General features: G+C 40.0%; 1 protein-coding gene across 3 annotated transcripts in view; it reads left to right on the forward strand.

The window, feature by feature from the left end:
• The window catches only part of SLC24A2 (solute carrier family 24 member 2), a gene marked incomplete at both ends in the record, with an annotated part of 267,757 nt that overhangs the window by 146,575 nt on the left and 100,156 nt on the right, over positions 1-21,026 (forward strand). For all 3 annotated transcript variants that reach the window (XM_080708529.1, XM_080708530.1, XM_080708531.1), the window contains 2 exons: positions 14,191-14,229; positions 17,481-17,589. In XM_080708529.1, the coding sequence (XP_080564655.1) occupies positions 14,191-14,229; positions 17,481-17,589 (148 nt within the window). The remainder of the gene's footprint in view (positions 1-14,190; positions 14,230-17,480; positions 17,590-21,026) is intronic.

Consider the following 21,026-nt stretch of genomic DNA (forward strand, 5'->3'; position numbering starts at 1 on the left):
CCAAGAGACAGAAATAATGAAAAATTATGACAATTGTGGGTGAGCCTAAATAATAATGCTGGAGGAGACAAAAGATGAGAAAATTGCTGCTATAGTTCGCTTCCAGGTATTAGCTCACAATTCCAACTTAAAAAATGCATACCAAATGAACACAAAATCTGTCATTCAAAATTCACAATTAAGCCAGGCGTGGTGGCGCACGCTTATAATCCCTGCGCCTGGGAGGCTGAGACAGGAGGATCACACAGGTTCGAAGCCAGCCTCAGCTACTGAGTGAGGCTCTCAGCAACTTAGTGAGACCCTGTTTCCAAATAAAATATAAAATAGGTCTGGGAGTATAGCCCAGAGGTAGAAAGCCCCTGGGTTCCACCCCCAGTACCAACAAAAAAAATAAATTCACAATTAATTGGCAACTGTTTCTTGCCTACATTAGAAATTAGAGCTCATAAATAATTCTTAGTATTTTTTCTGTATGTGTAATTGTATTACCTACAACCATTTCCCCCACAGATCCTTGGAATGAAAATTCCACTTTCTTGTTTCCTCAACACTTAGGAAAACTCTGAAGCCAGGCTGTGTCTGAGTTCATGTTCCAGTTTTGCTGCATGTTGGCTATGCAGTCTTGGATAAATTGTCCAAACTCTATCAGCTTAGGCTTCAATGATTCATGTATTAAAGAAGGCAGAGGTGATTATAATATCTAGTATTATGAGCATTCAATGAGATATGGTATGTAAAACTTTTGGCATATTTTGACTTTTCTATAAAATTACCTGCCATTAGTGAAATCTGCCTGGTTCGCTGTAAATTTTTCTACAGTTTGTCCAGTACTAACATTTTTGGGATTTTTTTTTAAATTACATCCTCTTAGACATTCTTTCCATAAAAGGAGTAAGGCAATTAAGGTTTACTACATGAATGCATTTGGGGTTCCTAAGTAGTCAAAGGGAATTTGTGTGACTAATGCCAGAACACCACCAACAGATTGCATTTGATTGGCATATCAAAATCACTCATTAGCAATTGTGAGAATTGCTCAAACAATAAAGTATATTAGCAACATCTGGATTTTTAGGGGACGGCAAAAGATGGCAGTGGTAGATGGGTTATTAACTCCTAAATTAAATGAATTAACACTGGTGCTTAGTACGCTGAGTACAGAAATAGCCTGAGGCCCTTCCTGCCTCTCTCTCCATTTATAAAATGGGGATTACTGTCTTCTATGTACCTCCTTAATAAGAAAGATTAAATAGTCTTTTAAGAAGAGGACTTAAATAATCACCATGACTATTAATTTAAGCAGTAGGACAGGTATCTGGGGAACTTTGATTACTGACAGAGTTTGAGTTCCACCTGGGTGGCCTCGCTTACCCACTGCCGCCTGGTTGCATTTTAAGTACCCACAGTTAGAAAAGCAGAGGTGAATCCTGTCTTTAAGAGTCTTATAACTTCCAGTATTTGGAAGGCTGTTCAGAGAAGCTGAGCATAAGATATATCCAATATAATTCAACAATTTTGAGAGGCATTTTAAAAACTCCTAGTTAAAGGTTGGTACTAATGCTCCGAGGAGTTCACAGATGACTCCGGGGTGAAGAAGAAAATACGAGGACTTCTATTTATTTTTATCTTTTTAAAAAGAGGAAAAATTTAGGGCCGGGCGTGGTGGCGCACGCTTGTAATCCCCGTGGTTGGGAGGCGGAGACAGGAGGATCGCGCAGGTTCGAAGCCAGCGGAAGCCAGCCGCGCGCGCTGGTTTAGGAGACCCTGTTTCCAAATGAAAAAGGTTAAAAAATAGGTCTGGGAGTGTAGCCCGTGGGAGTGTATCCCGGAGGTAGAAGGGCTTCCAGGAACCCCAGTACCACCAAAAAAAAAAAAAAAAAAAAAAAGAGGAAAAATTTAGTTCACATTTACTCAGTGGTTGATAGTAGCAGGCAGGTAGATAGATAGATATAAATATGAATGATATAATGATTCTAAAGATTCACATTATGCCTGTTACTTGTCAGAATGTTTTGACAGTGATGCATGATCAATACAGTATGGAGAACTGATTAGATAGAATCATGTAGGTTGAATTTGTCAGAGACGGTCTAGGTTTGCCTCCTGACATTATCCCGTGCCTTGCCTTACTGAGGCTCCCCAGACTGCATTTCCTCATGATCTGAGAGCACATCCCTAAGATGAAGTGCCTCATCTTACCTGCTACAAGTATCTGCCCTGGGTCAACTCTTTCCCAAGCTTCAGAGGGGCCTTATTTTACTCTTTAGCCAAATCATGACTGTCACCAGATACCCAGGGCTCCCAGGTTCTTCTACTGGACACACTCATAAATCCTCCCTGTACAGCCTGGCTTCCTAGGCTCAGGCACCCGAAATCCAGAATATAGCCAGGGAAGGGAAATACTTCAGCAAACCTGAACTCATGACTGGCCTGTGCCTTTTCTGATCCAGGTATCGATTTTTTTTTTTTAACTCACAAGCAACATCCTACCAAGTTATAACATTAACAACAAATCTAAGAATTTCAGAGCTGGTGTATGTGTGTAGGGGGTCCTTTTGGTTCAGTCCTGAGTTGTCTTCTCAGAACCTTGCACATCCAGAGAGCATCCTGATCAAAACCAGACCAACTAAAGCAAGGGAGATCTGAGATGTTCATCCATACCAGCCCGGGTCCTTCAGATGAGCCAATTTATGAGACAGGGACGTGATCAAGTAGCAGGTCAAGGAAATAGAATCTGCTGTGCCATCTCCTCCTGCCACAGCTGCCAGGCTAGAACATGCCCAGTTGACCATCCTCTAGCGTCCCACACAAGCCACATTCTCCATCCTCATTAGTGAGTTTGACCTAATTCCCAGGAAGACCACCCTGTTCCCAAACCCTGAATTAAACCTAATTTTGTCACATAATTTGCCATTATTTTCCCGTGATTCTAATATCGGTAATGATGACAATAAAGCCAATACTAAAGATTTTTGCCACCTACACCACTGATAGAGGACTAATATCTAGAATATACAGAAAACTCAAGAAACTCAACACTAAGAAAACAAAGCATCCAATAACAAAATGGGCAAATGAACTAAATAGACACTTCACAAAAGAAGAAATTCAAATGGCCAATAAATGCATGAAAAAATGCTCAACATCACTGGCAATCAGAGAGATGCAAATCAAAACTACCCTGAGATTTCACCTAACTCCAACTAGAATGGCAATCATTCAAAACACAAACAACAACAGATGCTGGCGAGGATGTGGAGAAGTGGGAACTCTAAGACATTGTTGGTGGGATTGCAAATTAGTGCAACCACTTTGGAAAACAGTATGGAGAATACTCAGAAGAATGGGAACAAATCTACCATTTGATCCAGCAATACCACTTTGGGTATCTACCCAAAAGAAAAGAAACCAAACTACCAAACTAATGCATGTGTATCTATGTTCATAGCTGCACAATTCACCATAGCCAAACTATGGAACCAGCCAAGATGTCCTTCAACAGATGAATGGATTACAAAACTGTGGGATATGTACACAATGGAATTTTACTCAGCCATCAAAAAAAAACTCAATTACATCATTTTCAGGGAAATGGATGGAACTGGAGGACATTATGCTAAGTGAGATTAGTCAGTCACAAAAAATAAGAAATCAGATGCTTTCCCTAATATGTGAGAGTTAGGGAGAAATGGATCATAGGAGGAACTCTTGAAAGAGGAAATCCTATAGAGGAGCAAACAAGACAACCTAAAGGAGGATAAAGGAGGGGGGAAGAGGAAAATCTCTAAAGCACACAATGTACTTAAACATATCGAAGTCAATCACTAAGCCAAGCAAGGGAGGGAGGGACGGGGAGGGAATGGGGTGGGAATTGGGTAGGGGTTAAATCAGCAATGAGTACATGTTTGTACACACAAGTTTTTTACCCCAATAAGTTGTATGAATATAATGCACCAATACAAAAATAAATAAATAAATAAATAAATAAAGCCAATACTATGAGCCGGGCATGGTGGCGCACGCTTGTAATCCCCGCACTTAGGAGGCAGAGAGGAGGATCGCGCAGGTTCGAAACCAGCCGCGCTGGCGTAAAGAGACCCTGTTTCCAAATTAAAAAAATATAAAATTGGTCTGGGAGTGTATCCCGGAGGTGGAAGGGCTTCCAGGATCCCCAGTACCACCAAAAATAGGGAAAAAAAGCCAATACTATGTGCCATACTTTGGCCTAACCACTTCTCATGTATTAGCTCCTTTAACCCTCACTATTGCCCTCTATTACTGCCCCATTTTACAGATGAGGTAAATAAGGCATAGAGAGACCAGGTAACTTCCTCAAGGTCATACAGATAAGAAGCAACAAAAACAAGAAAGAGAACCCAAGATGTCCTTCCCTGAACTACACCACTTCTCATTTGACTTTCTTTTTTCTCTTGGACAATTATTTCAAAGGCAAAGCACTGTTCTCTATTTCTAGGCTATTCTCTACTCCCATCCTGAGGGTGTCTTGTCTCCAGTTTCTTTCTACTATGCCAAACATTTCAGAATCATAGGAATTATTCACACAAGTTATCTAACGGCCTTGTTTATAAAATGTGAGCCTCTTACATGGGTCATTTCTTTCTCTCCATCTCCATGTATTGTTTTAAAGCAGGATTATGAAGTGTGTATACCTGTGCCTGCACTCCATGAGTCCAAGACTCTTACTCTGCTAAAAGACTGGCATTGTGGGATGATTACCCAGCAACCTGTAGTTATTGGAATTTGCATCTTAGTATTTTTGTCGTAAAGAACTTATTTACTTTATCTTCCCTTAATGTATTTAGAGAATATACTAAGACATCACAAAAGGTGAAAAAGATGACTTTCCATAGGATTAAGAGGAACCACACAAAAAAAGAGGTAGCCAATTTCTTTCTCTTTAGATTTCAAATTTGAGGTTTTTGTACCTTTTATCTCATCTTCCCAATAAGTTTTGAGATTATTTTAACAAAGAGCAAGATTTTGAATAGTCTTTCTGTATTACAGATAAATGTATAAAAAGAAAAAAAAATGAATGTTTTGAACTCATTTGAATCATCCCTCGTACACCACGTTATCAGAAATGTCAGACACAGGAAGACAAGTGTCACGTACGTTCTCTTATATGTAAAGACTAAAATAAAATAAAATAAATTTTATTAAAGAGATGGCCTGAGAGTAGAAGAAGGACATTTAGGACTGGGGAAGAGAAGAGATTGAGAGTGGGTATAAGGCAGGGTAGACATGATCAATATACATGTAGTGGACAATATATACATATATAGAAATGTTGAAGGGAAAACATTAATTTATAATTGACATGTATTAATAATTATAAAAATTATTCATTCAACCTTTCTAGATTCTGAGACATTAAAATTAATGTTGATTAAATATTGGATTGATATTTTAATCATGGGCATTTTTGCTTTGGATAGTGTTTATGGCAAAAATCCTCACAATGACCCATTTAATTATGTGATTTTCAGGTGGCAGCTCCATATCAGTGTGAACCATAGCTTCTATTCTCTTGCTGAGTGACCCTGGGGTAGCTAGACTATTCAACACTTGCCTAATTTTAATGTGTGGGGTTGAAAGCAGGAGCTGGTAGATGGGATAAAACACATACAAAGTTACATCAAAACTACACTTTAAGCTGAGCATAGAGGGGCATGCCTGTAATTCCAGTACTTGGGAGGCTAAGACCAGAGGATTGTAGATTCAAGGCCAGCCTCAGCAAGTTAGCAAGACCCTCGGCAACTTAGTGAGAACATGATTCAGTATAAAGAATAAAATAGGGCTGGGGGTGTAGCTTGGAAGTAAAATGCCCCCTGGATTCAATCCCCAGTACCACAAAAAATAAAATAGTCTAATGGTATAGTTCAAAGGTAGAATGCCCCTGGGTTCAGTTCCCTGTACAAAACGAAACAAAAAATAACTTTCATTTTATATTCAGCAAAACATTTTCTCAACCAGTGGCTTTCTAGGGTCAAAGGAAGAGAGATACAAGAGTAATTTATATCATTAAAAATTATTCAGAGCTGGGCGTGGTGGCACACGCTTATAATCCCAGCATTTGGGAGGCTGAGACCGGAAGATTGCGGTTTGCAGACAGCCTCAGCTACTTAGTGAGGCCCTTCACAACTCAGTGAGACCCTGTTTCAAAATAAAGAATAAAAAATTGGGCAGGGGGGTGTAGCTCAGAGGTCAAATGCCTCTGGGCTCCATCCCCAGACCCACAAAAAAAAAAAAAAAAAAAAAAGATTCTGAAGTTGGGCGTGGTGGTACACACTTGTAATCCCAACATTTGGGAGGCTGAGACAGGAGGATCAGGGTTCATGTTCAGCCTCAGCTACTTAGTGAGGCCCTTTGCAACTCAGTGTGACCTTGTTTCAAAATAAAGAATTAAAAATAGGGCTGGGAGTGTAGCTCAGAAGTAGAATGCCTCTGGGTTCCATCCCCAGTACTGCAAAAAAAAAAAAAAAGATTCTGAATAGTTTATATGTTTTGTTATCTGGGGGGAAATGAGACACTTTCAAAACAATTATCAAATAAGTAGGCCAAAATTCCCATGTAGACTTTGGATTCCTACCAGAAAGAACAACCGATACTAACCACGTCATTCCAGCTGCACAACTGAGATGCGATCACTCAGGACTTAAGAGCAATCAGGGCGACCGAGAAAAGCGGGGCTTAAGAGTCCCGCTAACAACCAATCTCCATTACCACAAAAAGAGCGCCTTTCATAGCCAGAAAGCACCATCACCAGAAAAACAAAAAAAACCACCAGGCTCCAGAGAGAAAGCGGACTGAGAACAGAGCTCAGGGCCACAGAGGAGACACACGCGCCCGAGGACGCGGCAGCAGCGCCATACTGCCGGCGGCAGCGGCGAACTCAACGGACGGCTACAGCAAGCCAGGTGAGCCGCTGCGGAACAGCCAGGCGGGATCTTTCGGCGCAGACAGCATTTAAAGCTCCCAGTGGCTGAGCTCAGCATACGCTGCAGGGATTCAGAGTGGAAATCAAAACCAGAGAAGAAAAAATACGCCAGCCTCATGGCCGAGGGCGTGGCAGAGGCGCCATATTGCCACCGGCGGCGGCAGCAGCAGTGAATTCACCAAGTCCAGTACAGCTACATCTGTGTACTCAAGAACAGTGAGTCAAATTGCGGGCCACAGAGGAGAAATCGCAGTATTGGGCCTCCTGGGACTTGACCCAGTGAGGGAGTGGTGGTGGCAGAGATATCACACCATAGGAGAACGTGCAACCTGGCACCCCCCATAGTTTAAAGCAGCCTCTATCGACTCCCTGGGTCGGAGACTCTGTGATACAACCCAGTAAAGGAGTAGTGGGGTCTGAGATAATACAGACTTGAGATCCAGAGCACCTTAAGTGAAGCCATAGTGACCCAAGGGAAGAACCCAGAGAAGGCACAAACCTCCAAAATCATGGGAAAGAGGAATAACACTGGAGTAATGAATGTGCACAACCCCACAACATCAGAACCTGATAAAACAGAAAATCAGAGATTTCTAGAAGATCAAATCAGGAAAATAACTGTAGAAATAATAGAGGTGCTTCGAAAAGAACTCAGAGAGAGCCAAAAAGAGATAAAGGATGCAATTAATGAAGTAAAGGCCTCAATTCAAAGCACAAACAACCGATTAGACCACATGGGGAACAGAATCTCGCTCTTAGAAGATGAGCAATCCAAAAATGAATGCATAGTTTCTAATCTAGAAAAAAATATCCAACAGCAGGAATCTGACATTGAAGAAATATGGGCCCATCTTAAGAGAGCTAACCTAAGAATAATTGGAATAGAGGAGGGAAAAGAAAGTGATACCAAAGGGATCAACAATCTCTTCAAGGAAGTAATAGCAGAAAATTTTCCAAATATAGAGCAAGAGGTTGATACACAGATCCAGGAAACTTACAGAACTCCCTTTAGACAGGATCGGAGAAGAGGATCCCCACGCCATATAATTGTCAAAATGACCAATGTGGAAGCCAAGCAGAGAATTTTAAAGGCAACAAAAACAAAGGGCCAACTGACATTCAGAGGCAAACCAATTAGAATCACTCCAGACTTCCCAAACCAAGTCATGAGAGCCAGAAGGGCTTGGAGTAACATATTCCAAACTCTGAAAGAAAACAACTTCCAGCCAAAAATTTCCTATCCAGCAAAACTTTCTATCAAATTAGATGGAGAAATAAGAAGCTTCCATGACAAACAGAAACTGAAGGAATTTATGTCTTCAAAACCAGCGCTAGAGAAAATACTCAAAGAGATTAACTACAAAGAAGAAATAGGTAACACTCACCAGAACCAGAGAAACAAGAGTTTCCATCCAACAGACAACTAAGATTGGTTATCTGTGGAGATTCATTATTTATGTTAGTCTTTTACCTATCTCTAAGTTGTATTGTTTGCCTTTATTGTTGTTAATTTTTAGGATTTCTAGTTGGAATATTAATATACCTTCAGATATAGCATTTGGAAATATTTTATCCAATTCTATTAGTAACTTTTAACTCTGTTTACATTGTCTTTGGATATACAATATTTTCTTTTATTTTTTAGGGAGTTTGTATATTCTTCTGTTGCCTGTGCCATTGAAATCATATCCAAGAAATCACTGCCAATTTCAATGTTGTGAGGTTTTATGACCCAGATTTTCTCCTAAAAGTTTATAGTCTTAAGATTTATATTTAGGTCTTTTATCTATTTTGAGTTAATACTTGTATATGGGATTAGGTAAAGGTCCAATTTTATTCTTTTCCATGTAATTATTATTTTTCAACAATATTTAGTTAAAAGATTATTATTTCCACCACCAAATGTTCGTGGAAACCTTGTCAAAAATAACTTGACAATATAGGGAAGAATTTAGCTCTAGGCTCGTATTTAACTCCAATGGTCTATATATCTGCCTTTAGAACAGTACTACACTGTTTCAATTATTGTAGCTTTATATGGTTTGAAATGAGAAAATATATATCTGCTAGCTTTGTTCTTTTTCAAGATCGTTTTGGGTATCTAGAATTCATATTCCATATTAGGATAGATTTTTTTCTGAAAAATAAATATATAAATATATGATAGTTTCACCTAAAAAAACAGAAAAAAATATGCTCTAGTAAGAAAGAAAGCAAAAAGAAATATTGAAATGCTATCTTTAAATCATCAAACGCTTGGTATCAGACAAATGAAACTTTTATGTGAGATTATCATTTTTAATTTTGGATAAATTGCTATAATACTAGATGTCAACCACTAAGCCAAGCATGGGAAGGAGGGATGGGGAGAGAATGGGGTGGGGATCGGGTGGGGGCTGACTGGGCGATGTGTGCATGTATGTCTACAAAAGTTTGTATCCCACTATGATATATGAATACAGTGCACCAATAAAATAAAATTAAAATAAATAAATAAATAAATAAAATAAAAAAATAAAAATAAATAAACAAATTTAAAAAAAGAGCAATCAGGACCTCAGGATGACCCCTTGTAAGTTCTACATGGCTGCCACCTTGAAGATCTGGTCTCTGTCCCTGAAGTGGGCCCTGTCTCCACCACATTTACATATGCCTTTCTTTTTGTTTGTTTGTTTGTTTGTTTTAGTGATACTTGGGATAGAACCCAGGGGCATTTTATCTCTGAACTATACCCCAGATTTTTTTGGGGGGGGAATACTGGGGATGGAGATCAAGGGCGGTCTACCTTCAGGCTATACCTCCAGCCCTCTTTTTTATTCTTTATTTTGAAACAGGGTCTCACTGTATCGCGAAGGGCCTCACTTGTCTCAGCCTCCCAAATGGTGGGATTACAGGCGTGCGCCACCACACCCAGCCACCCCAGACTTTTTATTTATTTATTTTTTGGCAATAATACTGGGGATTGAACCTAGGGACATTCTACCTCCTAGCCCTATTTTTTTTATTCTTTGTTTTGAATTAGGGTCTCACTAAGTTGTGCAGGGCCTCACTAAGTAGTTAAGGCTGGCCTTGAACCTGCAATCTTCCTGTCTTAGCCTCCCAAGTACTGGAATTGCAAGCATATGCCACTATGTCTGCATCACCCTAGTGTTTTGTTTTTTTTTAATAGTGTCTTGTTAAATTGCTGAGGGTCTCAGAAAATCGTTAAGGTTGGCCTTGAACCTAAGATCCTCCTGTCTCAGCCTCCTGAGTATTGGAATTACAAGTGTGTACCACCATTCCCAGTTTTGCTTATGCCTTTCTTTCCTGGCAACTTAATTCCTATGGCTTCTCATCAAGATAAAGCCACTTGTCTATATCCTCTATCAATTTGACCTGTTTTTCTTTCCAAATGTTGAAAAATTGATGTTAACTGTATTTAGTAAAATCTGGAATTGCCAGATTTGTCCTAGTACTCAGGAGGCTGAGGTAGGAAGATCACAAGTTTTAGGCCAGCCTTAGCAATTTAACAAGACCCTAAAAAAAAAAAAAAAAAAAAAAAAAAGAGCAATCAGGGAGGCAGCAGGTTTACGTTGAATATTCAAATTACAGAACACTTTCTTGTAAGTAAAACTTGTATTATTTACATCCTTCCCTGGAAGAACTTCTGCTGTCATAAATGGAGAGAGATCTGCACTGGCAGAACAAAGCTCCAGCCCAAGACCCTTCTGGATGTACGTTATGAATTCTCTTAAGTAATCCTCAAGAATCGCTGTGTGTGCTCCAGACTGGCTCAACGAATCTTTGCTATGGCTGGCATAACCTTCAAATTAACCACAAAGAATTAGGCTTTCAAATCAGTACAGCCCAAATAAGTAGTATTGATAGTATTTATATGTATGATAATACAAGTAATAACAGATGACATTAAAATGAGATGGCATAATAATGATATTAAAATCAAAGGGATTAACTAACAAAGCACATAATAAGAATGGTGAGATTAATCCATCAAGTCTTTTTTTAAGAAGTTGTGTTCTGTAACATCTGATAGAATCAGTTTGCCAGATGTTCAGTGGCCCTGAAAATAAATTCATGACACTGAGGCCAACCCCAAACCCACTGACTGTCCACATTTGGATTGTTTCTTTGTCACCATAAATAATTACTTCCAATGTAATTAAAATCCCTTTAAAATTGGATTTCTAAGGTAATGAGCAGCACATGGCAAGGAATGTAAGCTGCTTCAGGATGCAATGAGAGGAAACCCAAATCAGGTGTGCATCAGAAATTATCAGTAGATGAGGGTGAGCCCCTGAAAATGGGCATTTATCATCACATGTCTTATTTGTAAGAGGACTACATAAAAGGGAAATGTGGGGCATTTTAAATGCTTTCCACTGTCATTTGTGTGTAGATCTAAATTTACATGTTGTAACCTGATGTATATTCATGTCTGAAAATCACACTTGAAAGAAAACTAATAAGGTCAACTTCTGTTGATATTAAATAGAGAGAAATTTCATCAAATATTTTAGACTTTTCTCTGTACTCTATTTTTTTCTTTGTAGAATCTGTGAACAAGGTATTTTTCTTTCACTTATTGTGTTTTCTGATCCTCCTAGCTTATGAGAAAAAAAGGAAGTCATTTGGATAGATGTTTTTTCTTTCTTTAAAACCAAAAGACAGGTTTTTATTTTTTTCTTGCCTCAAATAATTTATTTAAGTATATTTTTTAATTTAAACCCTCAGCTGGTGATATTTTTGCTCTTCTGAAGCCCATCCTTTTCTCAATTCTCTTACCGTTCTTTCATGTTCTATGGTATACACTGAAGTATCAATTCTAGCTCATAATTATGTGTCTCCCATTTAGCCACAAGGTGTAAATTTGCTAACTGAAAAGGCGTGCTCTGACAGTTAATCTCGGTGTATGTCCAAAGGCTGAGCTCACTGCACTGAGAAATTTCCCTGGGGGATTATTCTGTAGAATGTGGGGCCATTTGTTGAGCTGTCTGATGTAGAAGGAGAGAAAATGAAAGGACCTGCCAGAGAGAAACAGGCTCATACAGTGCCTTTCAGAGCAAAGAGAGAAATCAAAGGACAATTTCCTGTCCTCTCCAAGCATGTTCTTGGGACCTAGGGCATCAGACATATTTTCTTATTAGTATTTTAGAGAAATCACTGAAAGAGCCCCAAATCAGGGTTTTTGTTTTGTTGTTGTTGTTTGTTTTGCTTTGCTTTGCTTTTAGCAAACTTAGTGATGCTGTCAGCAGTGCTCAGAAATTACCACCGACCCAGAACTCTCTGTCTGTATCTGAGACTCACAAAGTCATCAAGGGCCTATAAAAATATTTGGAACCAGAAGGGAAAAAAACACATCATAGTGATTTCAAAGTCCAAAAAGACATCTCTACCTAAATTGAGATTATTAAAATATTTCATTGATATCTACAAAACAGTAATCAACCTCTTTAAGTATCACATTTTCTCATCTTAAAATTTATGTGTGAAAACGAATTGTGGCTCCTGTTTTCTCACTTTCCAAGATTTTGAGTAGGCTGATCATAAATTAATCGCACATAGCCAATAATTTGAAACTTGAAATGTTAAGAATCCTCTCTGTTTTTTACAAGGGAATGCGTATTTTATGTGGGATGTGGCAGCATCTTAGCACTCTTTATATGACGCGTGTGGTAGGATCTAAAAAAAAAAAAAAAAACCTGCAACTCATGAAGGTTTGAAAACAACTCAGCAGCTATCACCCTTCTTCTCCACATATATGGTTGTTTCTGCTGTTCCCTAACTGCTCAGAATCCAATGGGGAAAACCAGAAGGCAAGGCAGGGTGGGGAGGTCTTGGCTTGTTCTTACACCTACAGTTGAGCAAAGTGGCAAAGGCTTAGCAAGAAGTCTAAGCATGGGGAGAGTCACCAAGCACCTGGACAGTGCCCGATTCTGTGTAAGACAGGAGCTCACAATGAGTTGGGGAAGCAAAGAGGCCATCCAGTTGAGTCATGTCGGTGACATTTCATTGTCCCCTCCTCAGATGCCCTGTGTTCTAACTATCCTCTTCCAACTAGACAAAGGTTTCCATTTTTAGAATAGAGCATTCAAAATGTTGGGGCAAGAGAGGAACAGGAGAAAAAATGAATTATTCCATGCATGATGATCCTGGACTTTCATTTGATGGCCTGACTTCTTCAGGTCTCATTTACCACGTTCAGGATGATAACACTGCTTCCTCCTAAACATGGACCAGGACACTTCCCTATAATCCCATCCTCTGCAACAACAGTCACTATTAATGCTAATTGATTTTTACTTTTTCTTTATATATCCTAAAGTATTATTAATTTATTTTTATGAAGCGATATAATAATAATTAGGATTTTTTAAAATATCTTTTCATGCCGGGCATGGTGGCACACACTTGTAATCCCAGCATTTGGGAGGCTGAGACCGGAGGATTGCAGTTCGCGGACAGCCTCAGCTACTTAGTGAGGCCCTGTGCAACTCAGTGAGACCGTTTCAAAATAAATAATAAAAATTAGGGCTGGGGTGTAGCTCGAAGGTCAAATGCCTCTGGGTTCCATCCCCAGACCCGCAAAAAAAAAAAAAAAAAAAAAAAAATCTTTTCACTTGACAGTACATCTAAAATATTTTCTCTTTTAGTACATGCAAATTTACCTCATTTGTATTGATGATCACCTGGTATTCTACTTCATGGCTGTACCATAATTGACTTAACTGCCCTCTACTATTGGGCATTTGATTTAGCCATTCAACTTTGACCTTTCAAGAAAACCGATCCCATGTCTAAATGAACCATTATATATCGGCTAGAAATATATTCCATTGGCCCTCTGTTTCAGCTTGACTCCTTCCAGGAGTAGAAAAAAGCAAATACTCTATGCTGATACTTGTTATTTAATGCAAGCTCAGGCGTGGTGGCGCACGCTTGTAATCCCAGCATTCGGGAGGCTGAGACAAAAGGATCACGGTTCACGGACAGCCTCAGCTACTTAGTGAGGCCCTTTGCAACTCAGTGAGACCATGTTTCAAAATAAAGAATAAAAATATAGGGCTGGGAGTATAGCTCGGACGTAGAATGCCCCTGAGTTCTATCCCCGGTACTGCTAAATACATACATACATACATACATACATACATACATACATACATGCAAGCTCTATGTGTAATTTGTCACTTGTTTATTTACTTTGTCGTTTGTTTTTGCTTTTTCCTCTTACGCAGTCATCTACAGCCAGGGACAAGGATGAACCGACTCTACCGGTAGGAACCAGTGGCCCTGCCTGCCTGTTCCTGTGCCTGTGGAGAGCATGGGGCAGGGATGGGAGGAAGGCGGGCCATGCTCAGCAAATCACCCTCTCCCTTGGAATATGTATATGGTTTAATTCCCCCTACCCCCAGGGATGGGGAGTATACTCTGTCCTATGATGAGCAGCAGCTGAATTCTAATATTCACCAACAAATTATTTCTGGCCCCAAGTCCCAAAAGTTTGAATTCTCTCTTCCATTGGGTATGAACTTTTATAGGAGTTGAAAGAGTAAGAAATTTCCAAATTACGTTCCAAGGGATGTTGAGCTGATATTTGGGCACAGTGTGTATCCTAATGCTTGATAATTATTTTCCTGTGTATGTGCATGTACATATTTTTATTGAAAATTTCTTTTGGTCTCTTCAAAAGAAATGCTGCATGAGACGCACATATTCAAAATGTGCATAATGGCTGAAAGACTGCTATAAATTCTTCTGTAGAGATAATCCTATTCTAATGAAGAGTTCTTCCGGTTTCCCAGAATAAGAACCATAGTAACGATGGTTATGACAAATTAGTAACAACAAACACATTTTCCAGTTCCTGTCCAATTAACACATTTCACATTGTGCAACATGGCAAGGAAATGACCTTCCAAGTTTTTGTGTTCAGCCATCAGGGATTATGTTTCAACTCTGCTCAAGTCTCCTAACCATGCCCTAAAATAATTGGAACCTTAATCATCTATAACTAAATAGTACAGTGCATTTAAAAGAGAACAAGACATTTAAGACTAAAAGAAATAGTAACGAAGAGAGTTATGACCCTGTCCTTCCTTCTGTAGTGCTCAAATATTTAAAGCAATCATTGAGAGCCCAGAGGATATGCCAGATCCAGCGCCAGGCTATTGGCATGAACTGCAGTCTCTTCCTTTGAGGATCTTATTGAGGCACCACTGATCACCTCTGATTCTCCTCTGAAAGCTGTTAAGTTTGGGAATATGATTTTCATAGAATATCAACTATTTTAAAAATCACACTAAGGAAGTTAGATTCCTTCACATCTCTCAGTGAGATTTTATTCCTGTTTCAAGCTCACCACACACTTCGTGATTGCCTCCAGATGTTTGGACCTTAATTGTTAATAAGTATTTTACAAAGCAAGGGATATATTGGCAGTGGTTTGGAAACCCTGTCCAAGTTAATCAAGTTACCATATTTCTTTAGCATTAGACTGAGTAGTAGTATAATGTATGTCTTGAAACTCTAAACATCTAGGCAGGGGTCTAAGAGCTTCCTAAACTTATTTGGCTTATTGTCCCTTTTCAGAAAAAAAAAAGTATTCAATGCAATAATTTGGAAATCTACCTCCTTTAAACAAATAAACAGGTAGATGCAGTGTCAAATTTATATTCTTTTATGTGCCTATATTTTGTTCCAGCACCCCTTGGGTGCAGTATTACTCACTTTAGGGACCTGTGGGCTAGGAGTTAGCACTTTCTAAATGTGTTTAATTATGGAGTGTCTTATGGGACTTTCTTGGGAAGTCTCCTTGAGAGTCTGGAGTGTAATGGAATGTTTTGGGAATACTGCAATGTAGAAGGCTGGAAGACTTGATGGAAAATAGTATTTTATTTTACCTGACCACAGAAAATTTTATGTCAAACTTTTGGACCAAAATTTCAATAAGAAATTAATTCTCTTGTATTGCAATATTTCCTTCCTCTTTAAATCTGTCTGTCTATAAAACCTGGCTGCCTCTGAGCATCTTCCCCTGTGATGAGTACCACAAAATCAACCAAGGGGAAGAAAGCAATTTCTATTCGGGATAAAAATCTGTCAAAATATAGGGAGTTTGGGCTGGGATATTTTTGAGATGTTTGCATTGAGAGATAAAAAAGAGTTTGTTGGTAACTTCCTCTCTACAGACACATCTGTCCTGTCTCATATCTCAGTTCCATTTTATTTGTTCAAAGGATCACAACTTGTAGGAGTCTGTGCAAAGGAGCCCCCTTGAAGCCAAGAGGGTTCTCCTTGTCTCTGTGATAGGAGACTCAGTCTCTTCAGAGCTCATTTAAAACAGACCATAGAGTTTTCTGGATTATAGTTGCAATACCCGGGATAGAGACTGGTTATCTCAGGAGACATGAAAGATGTTCCTTCAGAGAGCAAGAACTAAATATTAGCACCTTTATGATTTATTTTCTATATCATTCATCTTATCCTTTTTAAAAATAAATGCTCACCAGGTGTGGTGCCACACCCCTGTAATCCCAATACTTGAGAGGCTGAGACGGGAAGATCACAGGTTTGAGGCAAGTCTCAGAAACCTAGTGAGAGCCTCAGCAATTTAACAGGACCCTTTTACAAAATAAAAAATAAAATAGTTGCCGGGCGTGGTGGCGCACGCTTGTAATCCCCGCGCTTGGGAGGCGGAGACAGGAGGATCGCGCAGGTTCGAAGCCAGCCGCGCTGGCGTAAGAGACCCTGTTTCAAAAATATAAAATAGGTCTGGGAGTGTAGCCCAGAGGTAGAAGGGCTTCCAGGAACCCCAGTACCACAAAAAAATAAAATAAAATAAAAATAAATTAAAAAAAATAGGGCCAGAGGTATAGCTGGGGGTTTAGAACACCTCTGGGTTAAATCCCTAGGAATGAAAGCACAGACAAAATACATACATATATGTATATGTATATGTATATGTATATGTATATGTATATGTATATATTAGCATGTATGTCTGTATAGATAGGATCTTGATATAGCTACAGATATACACACTCATTTTACTGATAGGATGTACCATCCAGTAATTTTAGAGACCACCCATTAGTTGAGTACCAGTGTTCAAGAAAAGCAGAGTTGAGCCCTAGGCCTCTGTCCTTCATGTTTGTCTAGGTGATGTGAACACCTCATTTCAGAGACTAAGGTCCGTCATCTATCTAAAGTTAAAACTAACAAGATCCATTTCTCAGAGTTTATTTGGAGAATGAGATAAGCGAATGACCTGAAGCATGTAGCACGTTACCTGGCATTTACCAAGCTCTAAGAAAAATGGAAGCCATTAACCCATGCAGTAGGAAAGGCTGTAAGAAAGCCATTGCCACAGGAGGTTTGAAATGCATTTGAAAATCTGTGGTTGAGTAATGTGGGGTCTTGTAGCAAAAAAAAAAAATGTGTGACCATCAGACTAGGAGAGATCTTACACCTAACACGCAAGCCCTCAAGGCTGAGAACTAATGGCTTCTTTGGTTTCTCTGCTCAGGCGAAGCCGCGCCTCCAGCGGGGTGGAAGTTCTGCCTCCCTCCACAACAGCCTCATGAGAAACAGCATCTTCCAGCTCATGATACACACCCTGGACCCGCTCGCAGAAGGTAAACAGCGGGCTTTGGTTGGGGAGTTTGTGTGGGAGAAAGAAAGCGTCAGAAGCTTCTCTTCACAAAACGTGGTCATGCCTGCCAGACTCCTCTCGGTCAGCATCCACCAGAGGAGACTTTTGCCTTGTGATCTGCTTTATCTGCCGCAGCTCAGTACATGATGGGTGGTTTTGACCAGGAGTAGGGTGTGAGGTCTGTGTGTTGTTTCTGTCTTTCGATTCCTCTGGTGTAAGTGCAGTTTATCACAAGGCAGAGGACAAGAAGGTTTCTCTCCCTTCCAGCTGGAGTGACAATTTTCCTTTATCATTCTTCCTAAGTTTCAAAGCAGAGTTGTGTGTGAAGATAAATTGTGCACCTTAAGAAGGGAACAAAAAAATTCTCTAGGATTCAGGAAGGCTACAAGTAGAATTGGGAATGATGTTATTGTACTGATTCTTTGACAGTTTGGGAGATATTTTTTTTTTTTTTTTGAGGGGAACAGGGGACAAATCTAAGTATCAGAAAAGTTCTAAGATAACTGCTTAGGATCAGTCATTAGAGACAAAATGCCTGCTTCACCTCCCAGGGTATGTGTAAGAATACTTACCCCCAAAAAATCCAATATTATGTTCTCCCAGATTTACTTGGCACAATGAAACCAAGCACATCATGCCTTTTCAATTGCATAAGCATCCTAAAATATAACTTTCCTAGTAGATAGATATCTGATGTGTCAAATAAATACCAGTGTTTTGCCTCTAGAAAGGGGTTCAGATATAACAAGTCTTGTAATCAGGCCTGATGTTACCACTTGTGATGTTACCACGCGCTCATAGCAGTTGTGGGAGGAGTAAGGCCTGGTAAACAGGTGTGTGCAGCCCCGTGAGCATGTGGGATCTGATCACCAGTCACATCACGTTCATCAGAGGTCTTGCCCAGTGGCAAGTTTGGCTAAGTAATTTCAAGAGTACATGTAATCAAGAGACTCCTGACATAAAGAAATACCAAGGACCAGCTCCCCAGGCCCTATCTTCCCTCACTGGACACACCCCTTACCCAAGAAAATAGGTAAGGATCAAAGGTCACCTCCTGCTGCAGAGCATGGAGACTTTCAGTTATTAAACATCTCCCTGTTATAACCCTGTTATAATTGTGTAGCTGATGCGTTATTCCCAAGAAGCCCCGCTTCATAGATTCCAGTGCTATTTGCTAGAGGTAAGCCTTGGTCAGGGACATCCTAAATACCACCATTCTGTTTACCCAGAGGTCCATCTGACAGACCCTCTGTCAGGATTAGACCTGATCACTAGCCTTTTTCTCTCCTGTGGGTACAGCCACAGAGAAGAGTGAAGAAATCATAGGCCAGTTGCTTCCACTCCTTCCTCCCTGCCGTCAAGCAGCCGTGTGACTTTGGGCAAGTTAGGGTGTCTTTGGAACTTGGCCTCTTCATCTGTAGCAACGGCTTCCCCACTTTACAGCTGGTGAAGCCATCTATAGCCATCAACTTATGCTCCACAGTAGCACTTCATAGTGAATGCTCTCCCCCCAACTCCCCACTCAATATCCTACCACCAACATGGATCTCAGCTGTATCTACCGCCCTTCCCCGACAGCACTTTCTCTGAGCCATCTCCATCGCTTCCTGCAGTATCTCCCCAGCTGGCTTTTCACATCCTCCATTGCTTCCGCCTGTATGTTCTATCTACACAGCAGCCTTAAAAGAATAATCTCCTTAAAAAGTAAGGCGGCTGTGTGATTCCCACTCATCACCCTCAAGACTTACCAGAGCGCCTAGCAAAGTCATGAAACCCTTACCATAGTCAGCACAATCTGCCTCTTGTCCAAACTCAACTGGTCTCATTTGGCTTGAGCCACAGGGGGCTATCTGTCTTCAAACATCTCTTCTTGGTTTCCCCGATCGTTGCCATAGTCTGTTCCGAGCACCAGAACACTTTTCCTTTCCTCCATCCCCTTCCTTTTCTTCCTGCTTTACTCCTTCTCATTCTTTCATGCTCTATCTAGGAACACTTTCTGACCATCAGTGTAAATCAGGAGTCCCATGTCCATCTCTCATTTCCTTGATGTACACATTCAGAGTTTTGTGTTCATTTGTCTATTGCCTATCTCTGCCAGCATCCAGTAAGTTTCCTAGAAGCAGAGACTCTATAAGCCAGTTGTCCCGAGATCCTAGCAGAGTACCTAGCTCATAGTAGCTGCTAAGCTACTGAGCTGAAAGACTGAGCAACATGGCCAAAGTGGTGATGTTGGACTGGTATTCACACGATTTTGAGGCCTCCTAAAGCTGTGCTGCTTATTAAGTTTGCAAGTGAATTGTTTCTTGGTTATTGTGAACCATCATCTCCTGTATCCCACTACCCTGGAGAACTGTGTGAGCAAAGAAAGAAATTATTACCTATCCAGCCAGGCATGGTGGTGCACACTTGTATTCCCAGCATTTGGGAGCCTGAGACAGGAGGATTGCAGTTTGCGGACATCCTCAGCTACTACTTAGTGAGGCCCTTTGCAACTCACTGAGACCCTGTTTTAAAATTTAAAAAATAGGGCTGGGGGTGTAGCTCAGAAGTAGAATGCCCTTGGGTTCCATCCTCAGTAATAAATAAATAAATAAATAAATAAATAAATAAATAAATATGACTTTACTATCTGCCCCAACTCAATTATGAACAAGTGACAATATTTATTTGGGGCAAGTCAGTATTATGCTGTATTAAAAGGTAAGACTCCAGATCTGGTCTCTTTGGGTCCAGATCTCAGTTTGACTTATAGTAGCTGTGTGACCTTGAGCAAGTTATTTAATCTATCTAGACCTCAGTTTCCTCATCTACAAGGTCAGGATGGCATGTGATGTATGCACTTAGAGTTATTGTAATAATTAAAGGAGCAAATATGCATACAACACTTAACACATTGCCTAGCATATCGTAAGTCCCATATTCAGGCTTGGAATTATGCTCCCTCATAATTTTGAAAAGTTTTTTAATCTTTAAGTATTCAAAAAAATTATAGCAAAAAAATGCCTTTCTCTTCCATCAACTCTAATTTTCTCCAGTTCCTCTATTCTCTCTGCAAGAAGCTATTATTATCCATTTCTTGGGGCTTTTTCCAGAGATGTTCTATCATATACATGCGTGTGTGTGTGTGTGTGTCCGTCTGTCCGTCCTTGCCCACAGGTCCCAGCAATTGTTTTGTTTGGAAGAACTTGGTTTTATGGTAGAGCTTGTTTTTGTTTTTTGGGTTTTGTTTCTGTTTGGAAAGAGAGGTTATGTTTTGTTTCTGTGAGATAAGAGAGAATGAATCTGGGTTGTCTCTGAATTGGGCCCTCAGTGATTTTCCAAAACACCTGGTCCTTGTGGAGCTGTGCTGCAATTAAACTGTTTGTTCCTGCTGTAGCGAGCTGTGCTTTACTGAATCCGGGCGCCTGCTTTCAAGGTGAA

Source organism: Muscardinus avellanarius, assembly GCF_963383645.1.
Source record: "Muscardinus avellanarius genome assembly, chromosome: 13".
Classification (NCBI taxonomy): domain Eukaryota; kingdom Metazoa; phylum Chordata; class Mammalia; order Rodentia; family Gliridae; genus Muscardinus; species Muscardinus avellanarius.